Source organism: Girardinichthys multiradiatus, chromosome 4 (genome assembly GCF_021462225.1).
Source record: "Girardinichthys multiradiatus isolate DD_20200921_A chromosome 4, DD_fGirMul_XY1, whole genome shotgun sequence".
Classification (NCBI taxonomy): domain Eukaryota; kingdom Metazoa; phylum Chordata; class Actinopteri; order Cyprinodontiformes; family Goodeidae; genus Girardinichthys; species Girardinichthys multiradiatus.
In genome coordinates, this window is record NC_061797.1 from 5469599 (window position 1) to 5482874 (window position 13276).

The 13276-nt window shown below is 38.3% G+C and overlaps 1 protein-coding gene across 7 annotated transcripts in view; it reads left to right on the forward strand.

Annotated features, from left to right (window-relative positions):
* Positions 1–101: 101 nt before the first annotated feature.
* The window catches only part of LOC124866711, a 62005-nt gene continuing 48830 nt past the window's right edge, over positions 102–13276 (forward strand). For 5 of the 7 annotated variants that reach the window (XR_007037886.1, XR_007037885.1, XR_007037887.1 and 2 more), the window contains exons 1-4: positions 102–251; positions 1542–1749; positions 1859–2014; positions 2164–2253. Coding sequence is in view for 4 of the 7 variants with exons in the window: in XM_047362618.1 (XP_047218574.1) it covers positions 178–251; positions 1542–1749; positions 1859–2014; positions 2164–2253 (528 nt within the window). In the remaining 3 variants the exon portion in view is untranslated. Of the gene's footprint in view, positions 252–1541; positions 1750–1858; positions 2015–2163; positions 2254–2580; positions 3906–13276 lie in introns of those variants that run through there. The other 2 variants (XM_047362621.1, XM_047362617.1) reach the window with 2 other exon arrangements.

The window sequence follows — 13276 nt, forward strand, 5'->3', positions numbered from 1 at the left end:
TTATTTAATCAAGTTGTCTGTACACATTACTTCATTGAACTGATTAAAATATGTTATAAGAACGTCAACTTAAAAAGAGAGAGAGAAACTACAAATAATCCATTCTGCACACTGAAAAGTAGTTCCAGCTGTGATCCACTGAACACGCATGCGCTACTACGTAACGTCAACGGTCACATGGTACACTCGTCAGAAAATTTTCAGAATGATTCGCCGCCATCTTCTTTCTCGCTGGGTCTCATCCTTCCAGAGTAAGTAGACTTTAATTCAATACTTTATAGGATTTATTTGAGAACACTGTTTGATTTAACTATCTTTTTGTTTTAAACAGTCGTCTAATGTTTTTAATTCCGTATTTCATACTATATTTATGTTTAATTTTTAAGGGAACTAGCTAGCTTGGGCACTTTTCCAAAAAAATAAAAAACGTAGGTAATTTTTTATCTGGACATCTAATAAGTGTTTTAAAATATTAGTAAAATATTAAAATGTAATTTTCCCGTGGCGTTGAGCTTTACTTCATGGTAACCCCTCTTATCCCGCTCGCTTTTTGTCTGTTTCCCGCTCTCCCCTTGCTCTGCTGTCGGCTAGCTGCACTGCTTGCCTTCGACAGACAGAAAAAAACTTGGACACAAGAGGGATATAGAGAATACAAACTGTAAAGGTACGAATATAATTGAAATCAGATAAAACTACAATATAAATGTATTTTAGACCCACTGATGACATAAAGACGGTTTAAATTCTAAAATAAATAAAATGCTCAGGACGTTGCAACTGTAATCATTGTGAGATGGTTCAACACCGTCACTTTTCCCACAGTTTTCCTCAAATACTTTGTGGTGTTATATTTGCGCCACCAACGTGAGCGCATATATCTATGTCAACAAACAAAAATTTGTGGTGTGTGCGTTTAAATCTCACACACGGTAAACTCTGATAAACTGTTGCTCTGAATGCACTGTGATGTGCTCGGCTCTGGCGCGTGCCCGGTTCTGATCTCTGCTTCTCATGAATGCGCTTAGTGCTCGCGTTCAGTGCTTGCTTTGGCCTGTGCTGCACAGGGGTGAAAGTGAGCCGATACGGTCCGGTACTGCGCCGGCACGAAGTATCAAGAAGAGGGAAGAACGGCTGTCTGCTATGAAGCCGTCATCCGGAACCAGTTACGCTGCTATTTTCCCCTCATTCCAAATAGTTTCTGAACTGTTCTGCTATGATGGAGCCTCAATGCTCTTGCTTTGCCTCTTCCCTCGGGAGCTCCAGGCTTTTGTTAACGGTCAGCTTTTAAAACGAGCACCGCTACGTTTAATGTATGTCTGCTCGCTGCTAAATACCCCAGTTAAAAGCAAAGGGAGAGTAACTCGTGTTACGTGTCATGTTATTTTGCTGAATTACAACAACACGGTACAGCTCGAAAACACCGCTTATGACCAGATTTCACATACGATACACAAGAGCGCATGCGCGCTTACCCCCAAAACAGAGCGGTTGCCAAGGAGATCGGTGCATTCAATTCAGTTTTATTATTTTGTCTCTTTTAGGTTGCACCACTCTGCTTTGATGTGTCTGGTGTGTAACTCTTCAATGAGATGGTACTGCAAGTGCTGTAGTTTCTCCTCACCAAAACAGCACACACTAATCACCCATTACAAACTGAAGCATTGTAATCAGGCAAGGAATTGTTCTCTTCCCTGTGTCTATGGGGACTGTGTGTGTTCCTTCAGGCCTGCCCTTTTTACTGAAAGACAGGTCAGTGTTTTTAATTTTTCAAAACATTATACTTCATACCTACAACTTCTTGCTATCAAAAAAAAGGTTTTCTGTTTTTGGTCCTAAATATTTGTCATTCTCCCTAAAGATTGTCAAGGAATTCACCCGTTTGATGTCAGTGGACCTCTATTCATTCTATGAAGGACTAGATGGAAATCTCCAGAAACTGCTTCTGCTGTATAGGTCAAGGCGTTTTGATGGAAACAAGGAAATGATGGCCTTGCTGGACAGTATTGACAGGGATGTAAGTGTAACTTTGTTTACATTGTAAACTGTCTAAATGTTTGTTTTTTTTAGTGAAATATTTTCCCTGCATTTAGTTACTAGTTATGATAAATCGGTTATTTATCTCCTGTTATGGTGATTTGAATACATTTTCTTTCATTTTTGCAGCCATCAAACCAAAGAAAAAGAACAGCGGTGTTGCTGGGTCTACCATGTTGCATGAAAGAGAAACCTTTCCCGCTCTTAAAGATGTGTGAGGTAAGAAACGTTTCAAATTCAAACATGTAGTTTATTAGAAAAGATTGTCAGTCTTTTAAAATCATAATTGTAGATTACCTGAATTGTGTATTTACCCAAAATATCTTCACATAAGAATATGAAGTGTAATGGTACAGTATTTCTTTTAGAACTTTCCTGTTTTTTATAAAAACTTTGAAGTCATTTCTTTTTTAATAAATTTGGCTTTAAAGATTCCCCGGGTAATTATATCATTTATTCCCATTCAGTTCACAGTTGGAGATATCATTTAACTCTGCTTAAAAGTTATTTAATTTGATATCTCTGTGTTTATGGTTTCCTTTTTAGAAAACAAAGTAGTTTGCAGAGCAATGCTTCCATCTAGGACAGGGTTCCCCAACTCCAGTCTTTAAGCGCTACTGCCATGCAATTTTTAGATACATCCCTAGCAAAGGTCAAAGAGCCATTCATTTAATTCATGTTAGTTGGAGCATGGACACATTTAAAATTTGCAGAACAGTAGCTTTCAAGGACCGGAGTTAGAGACCCCTAGTGGCTTTCATGAAGCCAACAGACTGTGAAGATGATCTCATCAAGGGAATGCTGGTAGGAATCCTTCTTGTCTTGGAAGATGTGAGTGAACCACTTCCGTCCTCCTACCAGGATGTTGCCATTGTGCTTGAGGCAAACATTGTGATTCGTCACCTATGTGATCTACCCAGCGCTTTTATGACACTGATGGGACTGATGTATGTACTGAACTTGAACTATCCCAAGGACCTAAAATACACTTTTGAAGTAATCCAGCGTCTTTTCTTGGGAATTGGAAGCGACTCGTGCTCTGCTAGGGTCCATTCCTTAAAAAATACCCTTTTCAAATGAAGTGACTCTGTTCATATGAACCAAGGACTGCTGTGTTTTTGTCCTTTGAAGAAAACCGTTCTTTCCCTTTCAGGTTGAGTTGAAGTTAAGATACAAATGTAAGCATGGCAAGTTGTACAACTTAGGAATATTATTGTAACTTGTTTCTTGGAGTTTCCCATAAGGCATTATTGAATGCTCATAAATCCATAACATTGAACTCAGATGCTCTGTTTAATGTAGTGTCTATTTGCATCTGTTTGCTAAAACATCTGAAATGAAACAAACCAGTATGTATAAAAAGTTCAGTTAAATTTGTTATTCTCATAAAACATTTCACTTTGGAGGATTTCTTAGAGGTTTGGGTAGAATACGATATTTTTAAACCAGACAGTCATACAGAAATTAAGTGCACTAGTTTACTCAGGCATTGTTACAGAAATGCACATCTTTCAATGTGAATGGCAAGTGTATTATTTGTGTTTGTTACTTGCTTAAAATATGTTTAAACAAGTATGAAAATATTTAAAACCTTTAAAAATGTTTAACAGGTTGTGTGTCTTAGAAAAACCTCAGAACAAATTTGATTTTGCTTTTCAGTAGTTAATTTATACAACTATGTCTTCTTGTTAGAGGGTTTGTTTTTTCTCATCACTGTCCTTGAGAAAAATTAAAAAGTATATTGGAAAAACAATTTTCAAAAGAAGTTAGAAAGAAAAGTATTTTCTGTTTTTTAGTGGAAACTTGTAAAACAATATTTTTGCATTTATTTTGAAAAATGACCAGATTTGAATAAAATCTTGTTCATAAAACTTTGTTTCTTATTTAGACTCACTCCATCATTTGTTAAAAAGATTGAACATTTAAAGTTGTAAAAAGTCGTACACAGTAAGTTGGGGCAACTATTTCATTTATTTCTCTTAACTGACCAATTTTAGTTAAACATAATTGCTAAAGACAGTTTAGTCAACTTAACTAAAGTTGTAACAAAATCCTTGATGAAGTGTTATGAACTTGACAGTTATAATTGACATAACTTAACTGAGTCAAAGCAACAAGTAAACTAGACTGAGTCAAGTTTAGTGAGCAAATACGTTTTTACAGTGTAGAAATGGTCGTTAATGTACAACAGGAATATCATTTGATGACATGCAAGAATTATTTATTCAGAAGTTTGTATCAATATCAGTAATAAGCCTAGAGTAAAAGTAATGTAGTAATGGTCAACCAGGTTTTTGAAATAACACTTCAGGGTCTAAGAAGATAATGAAACTAATCATTTTTAGCTGATCTCCTGTGTTTTAAAGCAACCGATTTTTGAATGAGAACACTAAGTCAGATCAGTTGTAAATTAGAGCCAATGTGTTTTTAATTCTCTGTACACACTAAGTAATTCATGTAGTGGAGAAGGAGGAAGACCAAGGGCCTGTTTTTAATATTGCAAGTTAAATCTACAGAATGCAAGCAGACTATGGTATGTGATACTATGTTGACAAATGGATGCCGTAATCCGTAGGCATGTATAGCTTTACCTACTAGCTGAACAGTTCCTAGCAGAAATACTGGTCTTATTTGCAGCAAGTGTTTTTCCTGTCATGTATTCTGAATTGTTGAACAGATGCACCCTGCTTTTTTTGTGAGTGAAGTGCCTGTTTGTTTTAATGTATTTTGTGTTGAAATGTCAAACGAGGCAGAAAATGTTCAATTTAATGTGAGCATACATAGAGCCTGAAGCCTGGAAGAAATTTCAGAACCACTGAAATATATTTGAGGGTTCAGGTTTTGTTGAGTCATCTTAGATGAAAAAGCCCACCCCCGTGTGGTTTTGACTGGTTTATTGCCTGTTTTTTCTGACCTGTTCATTTAGCACTGTCTTGTTTTAGTTTGTCAGTGACTTCCCTTTGAAGTTTATGTTTAATATACAATGCTTGAGCCTTATTATTTGTTGTCTAAACCCAGTAAACCCAGAAGTTTTCAGCTATCCCTATTTTGACCCCAGGTCCCAAGTTCTCACATCTATCCATTAGCCACATGTTATTTGTTCGGTATTCTCTGCCCGATCTTCCATTGATTTTCCATAAATTGTAACATCATGATCATTGTGTTCTATCATCTGCCTAGTATAGGAGAGAGACCTATAAATTGCTGACGGGATTCCCCTGAAGGAGCTGGAGAGAATAACTGGTTTGGGAGTTGAATGGTTTTACATCCTGACTGGTTATCTTTCTGATCCTCTGATAAATGGAAGATCATTTTTCAATATCAGTTAAGCTGAACATTTGAACACACAGCAGGGCCACATGAACACCAAACACTATGCTGTCATTCAACCAAAAACATCTATCCTTAAATGCAGTTTGATGCCAGCCCTGCCATCTGTTGCAGTTTGCTCACAAGACTTTCTCAGAAGCCACACTGTTGCAAAAATCTCTTTTCTGCAATAGGTTTTGTTACCAATCTTCTTATTTCAAATCAAACATGCTTCAAATGCAAGTTTCTGCATGCTTGAGTATAGAATAATGTATCTTAAACAATCAACAACATGAAGTATCATTGCACAGTTGTGTGACCATGATGAAACACAGTGGGTATTGGAATGTGGTAATGTACGTGTTGCAGGTTAAATACAGGCATGTCACGCTATCAGTGTGATGCATCCTTTCAACCACTCCCACACACAGACACACACCTTCACTCACTGAATCCTCTCACTCTGCTCTCCCCTGCACTTCCTCTGAACTCAACACAGAAGGCCTTAAGGGGTTCATTAACAGACTCAGATAATTCCAAACCTAATGAAAACATTACCACTGTTTCTCCTCTTCCCTCATTCTTCCTCTTTTCCCTTGTTTGGTCTATAATATCTCTCCATCATATTTTATATTTGTTAGCTTTCTGGGTCTGCAACAGATGCAGCTTTGACATATGAACAACAACTTCAGTAAAGTAAAACAGTAGTTTTTAAAAACCTAAAATAACAAAGAAGGATAAAATTATCACGCAACATTTTAGGGAGAATGTTCAGGTAGGTAGTGAAAAAATCTGAGCAGTTTTTTTACACCTGGTCCCAATACAGATGGAGAGACATTTGTTGGTACCTGTTCTGCTCATTGAATCAAATTGAGCACATAAGTAGACACAAAGGTTTATTCAGAAATCAAGCGTTCATTTTTTTCCCCTAAAGAAAAATAAGAAAAAACTAGGTAGGGCTGCACGACGTTAGAAAATCTTTCGATAACGATAATAATGGTAAATATTGCTATGAGTTGTGATATATTCCTGTTTTCGTTTTTCCTCTCTTTCCAAACTATGCTTCCATCACTCTGTGATCTTTAGCATTATGTGCAATGTCATTTATGGTGGGGGCATCTGCTGCTGTGAGTTTCTGTCCAACTGCACTATTATTACATTGGCGTGTAAAATGCATGTTTATAACACCTGGAATATATTAGTCAACAATTATTGCACTCCAGTACTTGGTGATATTGCACACGCTGATATTGTGAGGACGATATATAGTGCAGCCCTAAAACTAGGTTGGTTAAAAAATGATATTAAACCCGATGAGCAAAACTGGGATCCTTCAGATCACTGAGGTGTGCGCCATCGGCTTTTTGCTAAAGCCATATTTTCATTCATTTAATTTTATAATTCGGTTTACTTTGTTGTGAATTTTATGCTTAAGACCTGCACAATATCAGAAGCCTCCATCATGTGGCATCCGTATGCACCAATTTGAAGGTTATGCCTGACGCCACTCTACCCAGCTCAGCTAGTGAAGTAACCACCTTTGATCAGGGTGTGTTATTTAGGACATACATACCTGCAAAGCAAATCTGTATATCAGACCGTTTTAAATGTTTTCAATGTTCCAAGTGTTAACTAATAATCCTGGTGGCTACAGCTATTAATACCTTATAGCTATGTGATGCTATAGTGTTACAGATTAGTGAGTTGAGGCAACACTTAAAGCTCTGTTTGTCATAAAATGCATCAGCAGTAAAAACTAAATAACTTTGCAGTTCAGCTTACCTTGGCTTTAAAGCTGCAGCACACTCTGATGACGGATCCACCCATGCTACCATGGTACATCCCTCATTCACAAATCTCTTTGATCAATGGGTTTGTTGTTTCTTTTATGAAATTTCTAGTTTAATCAATTTTCTAAAAAATATCATTTGTGCTAAATATGGAATATAAGGTAATGCATACTATTAAACTTAAGTTGCAAGATATTTTATTGTGGAAGGGTACCAACAAATCTACCCACATCTGAGTGTGGTTGCTGGGATAGAAGGTACGGGTTAAACCCCTCTATAACATACTCTATAACTGATGTTACTTTAGTTTAGATTCAAATGTTATTTTATTTTATTTGAGTGTGTAAAGGTTTGTATTCCCCATCATTCACAGATGGTGCAGTACAACATTAAGGTTTTGTATTATAATGCAGACAATATATTGAGAGCCATGCTTCTCAAATTGTGGTACCAGTATTTCTAGTGATACTTTGCGAGCCTTTAGTGGTACTGCTGCAATGTTTTGGCATGATAATTGTCCGGGTAACAATAAAAAATCAACTAGGATGTAGAGCTAAAAAACTGATAAGTTCAAGCACACTGTAACCTCATCAGAAACTTCCCAAAAATGAAATGGAGTTTTGATGAAAATTCAATCTGGAAGACTCACCTCCACCACCGGCTCCGTACTATGACTCTATCATGCATCTTCGCTCCAACCAATCAGTGTCAAGTCTGCATTCCTCCTCAGCCAATCACCCTTCAAGGCTTCGCTTTTAAGGACGTCCAACCATGGATCTCCCCGCCGAGCTTCGACCCTCCACCACCCCATCGCCACCATCTGGCTTCCTAGCTCCTTCCAACTCCCTTATTATCGGGCCTCCACTCCATCACCGGTATCAGATCCCGGGGGGAAAGACATCTCTAATCTTAATCCTAAATCATTCATTCAAGCTCATGTCATTCATAGTATTCATGTCTTCCTCTGGGGTCCAAGCGCCAAAGAAATAAACATCTGCTATTTAACTTCTCTAATCGGCATCTTTGTGTTTTTACTGTAAATCTTTAGAGGATTGAAATTCAGTTGTAACGCTTTGGGAAGTTTTGTTTAAGTGCATATCTGAATTTGTATGTTTCAAAGAGGAAAAATTAAACACACCCATGGACATAAAACAAAGCTGTATGTACAGGTTGCTGAACGCCTGAATTTATGTACCTCTGAGGGAGGTGTTGCGAAAGATTAGGTCTTAAGTTTTTAATCCTTAACACAATAAATTATTTGTGGCTCTGAATTGGTCAATTTCAATCTCAACTTTATACAACCATTTAAGACTTTCTATCAAGGACTGTGATTCAAAGCAAAACATCCCTTCTTTTCATCTAAACATCTCCCAGGATATAAAGCTCAGCTTGATGTGTATTTCTTTTTAAAATCCATGCAGACTAAGAATAAAGAAGCTGGCAGCTTTGGCAAAAAAAAAAATACAAGTTGAGTTGTTTGGAGGCATTTTTCACTCGCCCCAAGAATAAAATGGGATGAGATGCTCTGCCTCTCGACTTAACGTAATGTAAGAGAGTGTGAAATTAAACTGCACATGAATAAAAGGAGCCTTCATTGTGTGTTGCTGACTAGCTTATCTGGAAATTCAGACAACTGGAACATCCAAAGCCTCCAAACTTGTAGCAATCCCCTTTGTCTGGATTTAAAGGAAACAATGTAATATCAAAAAGCCAGTGAGGCTCCAAAGCCCGTGTCAGATTGCCAAACACAAAGTAGCTACTTCCACATGCCTCACCTTTGCCTATTTGCATCCTCACAAAATGGCCTGCAAGTGTATGTTTACACTTTGGTGTGTACATGCCTATCCTTGCTGCCACGCTATTTCTATTATTATTATATCTATATATACATATATTATTATGTCTGAGCTTCAAATGGTTTCCTTTTAATTCCCAGTCTTTTACCTATTGATATTCTCCGCACATTTCCAAGCCCGTATGTTCATTTGATTTAGAGCATCTCAAATTGAATAATAGATTAAGAAAAAAGAAACCAAGAGGAACAGAAAAGGCAGCAATATTAATATTCTAAATTACTAAAAAAGACCACAAACTCTTTTCTCCTATTCTGCCTCTTAGATTCCCCCCCTCCTTCTCCATTTTATCCCTTCCGTCTGTCTGGTAGTGAGTGAGCTAAGTGAAGTGGGTTATGATGATGGTGTAATCGGCATCCCTCAAACAAATGGCTGCTACTATTAAGGGCCATTGTGTTTGCTGCAGTGATGATCAGATTCAATCTAGGGAGAACATTTTGTGCAGGAGCTGGTGTGAGGAGGGGAAATAGAAAAAAAAATACTTTTCCTTGTTCCATACTGGTGTGCTCAGACATCAAGATGTATGGTCTCTCTTCAAAGACACATATTGACACCAGGAGCAGAAGGAAGTTTGGAGAAATTTGTGAAAACTCACTGCCTGCACAAATGGAGGTCTGAACTAAGTATATGGGCATGTTGAGAGGATCTGTTTGTTTCAATAAGAAGAGAGTGCTGCCAGAGTAGTAGAAAGGGAGAGTCACTTTTCCTCATTTGTTTATCCAATGCCTTTATCTTCCTTGTACAGTCTCTAATTCTACAGTTTAATCTTGTGTTTTCAGCCCTTCTCTAGAGGAGAACCAAACCCTAAATGACTTAAAAGTAAACTTTTGGCATATAGAGGGGATCTATACCGAGCACTGGTCTTGCAGTGGTTGTTTTAATTGTAATAGCAATATTTATAAGGCCATTGGTATTCAGGCTGTTACTGAGTGAGTCATTTTGACAAAGCTGAATATTCTGTGGACACCCAGGTGTTTGGGGTTGGCATTGTTATAAGCCACAAAGCCAGACAGAAGATGGTACTCTGCTCATGTGGACAAAACAAATGTGTGTGTACTGAGCTAACTGATGTTATCCGCCATGGGTTTTCTGAGTACTACGGTCCAGGTCTGTTTGATTATTGTATTGTCATTAAGTCTAGCTGCTGTCATTTAGCTAATTCGGTGTATTTGGAATTTTTTTATTTGTTATTTGCTGAATCAAAATCTAAAGTCTTACCAGTGAACCAACCTTAGTTAATAATCTGTACTCTCAGTAAGGTTGAGAATTGTCTTGATAAGTTGTCAGTCTGTCATGCTGTAGAATGTTGTGGATAAGATTCAGCTGACTGTGAATCTGTGAAGTGTGTCCATCACTGAATATGTTTCAATAAAATTGACGTGGTCCAATAAATTATGCAACTGCACTCCTAACATCCCGTAATGTTGTACTGTATGTTCTGGTACATTCTTAGAGATAAGAACTATGATTAGCCAATATTTTGTTTGATAAGAAACTGCTGTTCCCCTGTTCTGTCAGGTTCATGTTTCCAGGGCATTACAGGTCTTTATCATTTTGTTCTATTTTCTTTTCTTTCAATATTTAACATTAAAAGTCAACAACGCTGGGGGTTCCTGGCTTATTACTGAGAATGTGCCATTATTAAACCCTTCACAATTATTTAGCAGCAACAGTTCTTTATCTAAGATTTATTGGAAACAGCTTTGCTCAATCACAGTGACTTACCACATCTGAAATACACCTGGTCCAGACCGGCTTGATGGCAAAGTTTTAAGTGTTCACACCTTAAGTGACAAGCGTTACCTGGCCGCCACTCATGCTAACTGATCTAAAAAAAAAAACTGACTCAGGCTTTGCCTTTGTGTCTTTGATGGCAGGGTAATATGATTGGCCCATGTTCAGGAAATTGTAGGGAAGGGCCATGTGCATTTAAAGCAATGTTACTATTCAGAAATCCCTCGTTCTTAGTCAGTTGTTGTTTTTGTTTTTCCAATAGTGTTCCATTCATTGCTCAGGGGGATCCTGCCCCCGCTTACCCAATTGTCAGCAAATTATAAAGTTGAGTTAAATATGACTTCTTATTCAGACACTGCCCAGGTCAGCAAGCCTCTCATCTTACCTGGCCAGATTGTTGGGGGATGGTACAACTGACCCAACCCACAGCAATGCAGGGAAACTTTTTTCATTTTGTGTAAATCCTCGTTTAACAACATGAAATATGAGTGTAAAAAGCATTTCCCACTCATATGTGTATGTGTTATTTTTGTCCAGGACTTTGTGGCTGTCAGATTTTAGGCGTAATACTCTCTGGGTGTTCAACCACTCATCTTGGCAGGATTGGTAGAATTCTTTAAAAAAAATTCAGTTTCCTTCTACGTTTTAGTAAAGTTCACAAATTGTGAATAGAGTTGAAGTCAGTGTTTTCATGAGGCCATTTTGGAGACTACCTTGCAAATCCAGATTGTACAGGTCCTTCTCAAAATATTAGTATATTGTGATAAAGTTAATTATTTTCCATAATGTCATGATGAAAATTTAACATTCATATATTTTAGATTCATTGCACACTAACTGAAATATATTTCAGGTCTTTTATTGTCTTAATACAGATGATTGTGGCATACAGCTCATGAAAACCCAAAATTCCTATCTCACAAAATTAGCATATTTCATCCGACCAATAAAAGAAAAGTGTTTTTAATACAAAAAATGTCAACCTTCAAATAATCATGTACAGTTATGCACTCAATACTTGGTCAGGAATCCTTTTGCAGAAATGACTGCTTCAATGCGGCGTGGCATGGAGGCAATCAGCCTGTGGCACTGCTGAGGTCTTATGGAGACCCAGGATGCTTCGATAGCGGCCTTTAGCTCATCCAGAGTGTTGGGTCTTGAGTCTCTCAACGTTCTCTTCACAATATCCCACAGATTCTCTATGGGGTTCAGGTCAGGAGAGTTGGCAGGCCAATTGAGCACAGTGATACCATGGTCAGTAAACCATTTACCAGTGGTTTTGGCACTGTGAGCAGGTGCCAGGTTGTGCTGAAAAATGAAATGTTCATCTCCATAAAGCTTTTCAGCAGATGGAAGCATGAAGTGCTCCAAAATCTCCTGATAGCTAGCTGCATTGACCCTGCCCTTGATAAAACACAGTGGACCAGCACCAGCAGCTGACACGGCACCCCAGAGCATCACTGACTGTGGGTACTTGACACTGGACTTCTGGCATTTTGGCATTTCCTTCTCCCCAGTCTTCCTCCAGACTCTGGCACCTTGATTTCCGAATGACATGCAGAATTTGCTTTCATCCGAAAAAAGTACTTTGGACCACTGAGCAACAGTCCAGTGCTGCTTCTCTGTAGCCCAGGTCAGGCACTTCTGCCGCTGTTTCTGGTTCAAAAGTGGCTTGACCTGGGGAATGCGGCACCTGTAGCCCATTTCCTGCACACGCCTGTGCACGGTGGCTCTGGATGTTTCTACTCCAGACTCAGTCCACTGCTTCCGCAGGTCCCCCAAGGTCTGGAATCGGCCCTTCTCCACAATCTTCCTCAGGGTCCGGTCACCTCTTCTCGTTGTGCAGCGTTTTCTGCCACACTTTTTCCTTCCCACAGACTTCCCACTGAGGTGCCTTGATACAGCACTCTGGGAACAGCCTATTTGTTCAGAAATTTCTTTCTGTGTCTTATCCTCTTGCTTGAGGGTGTCAATAGTGGCCTTCTGGACAGCAGTCAGGTCGGCAGTCTTACCCATGATTGGGGTTTTGAGCGATGAACCAGGCTGGGAGTTTTAAAGACCTCAGGAATCTTTTGCAGGTGTTTAGAGTTAACTCGTTGATTCAGATGATTAGGTTCATAGCTCGTTTAGAGACCCTTTTAATGATATGCTAATTTTGTGAGATAGGAATTTTGGGTTTTCATGAGCTGTATGCCAAAATCATCCGTATTAAGACAATAAAAGCCCTGAAATATTTCAGTTAGTGTGCAATGAATCTAAAATATATGAATGTTAAATTTTCATCATGACATTATGGAAAATAATGAACTTTATCACAATATGCTAATATTTTGAGAAGGACTTGTATGTTGTTAAAGCTCTGTGACTATTAGCTGGAGAAAACTGTACTATCTCTGTCTTTGTGATGAAGAGATTAAGTTTCTGAGGTGAAAATGAAGAAGCAAGAAGAGAGTTTTGAAATGCATGCCTACATCAAAACATATCACCAGAGGGAAGTTGGTGGGGGTAAGGGTGGGGATCCGTTTGTGCCAGCTTGACTAGATCTGTTATCGTAGA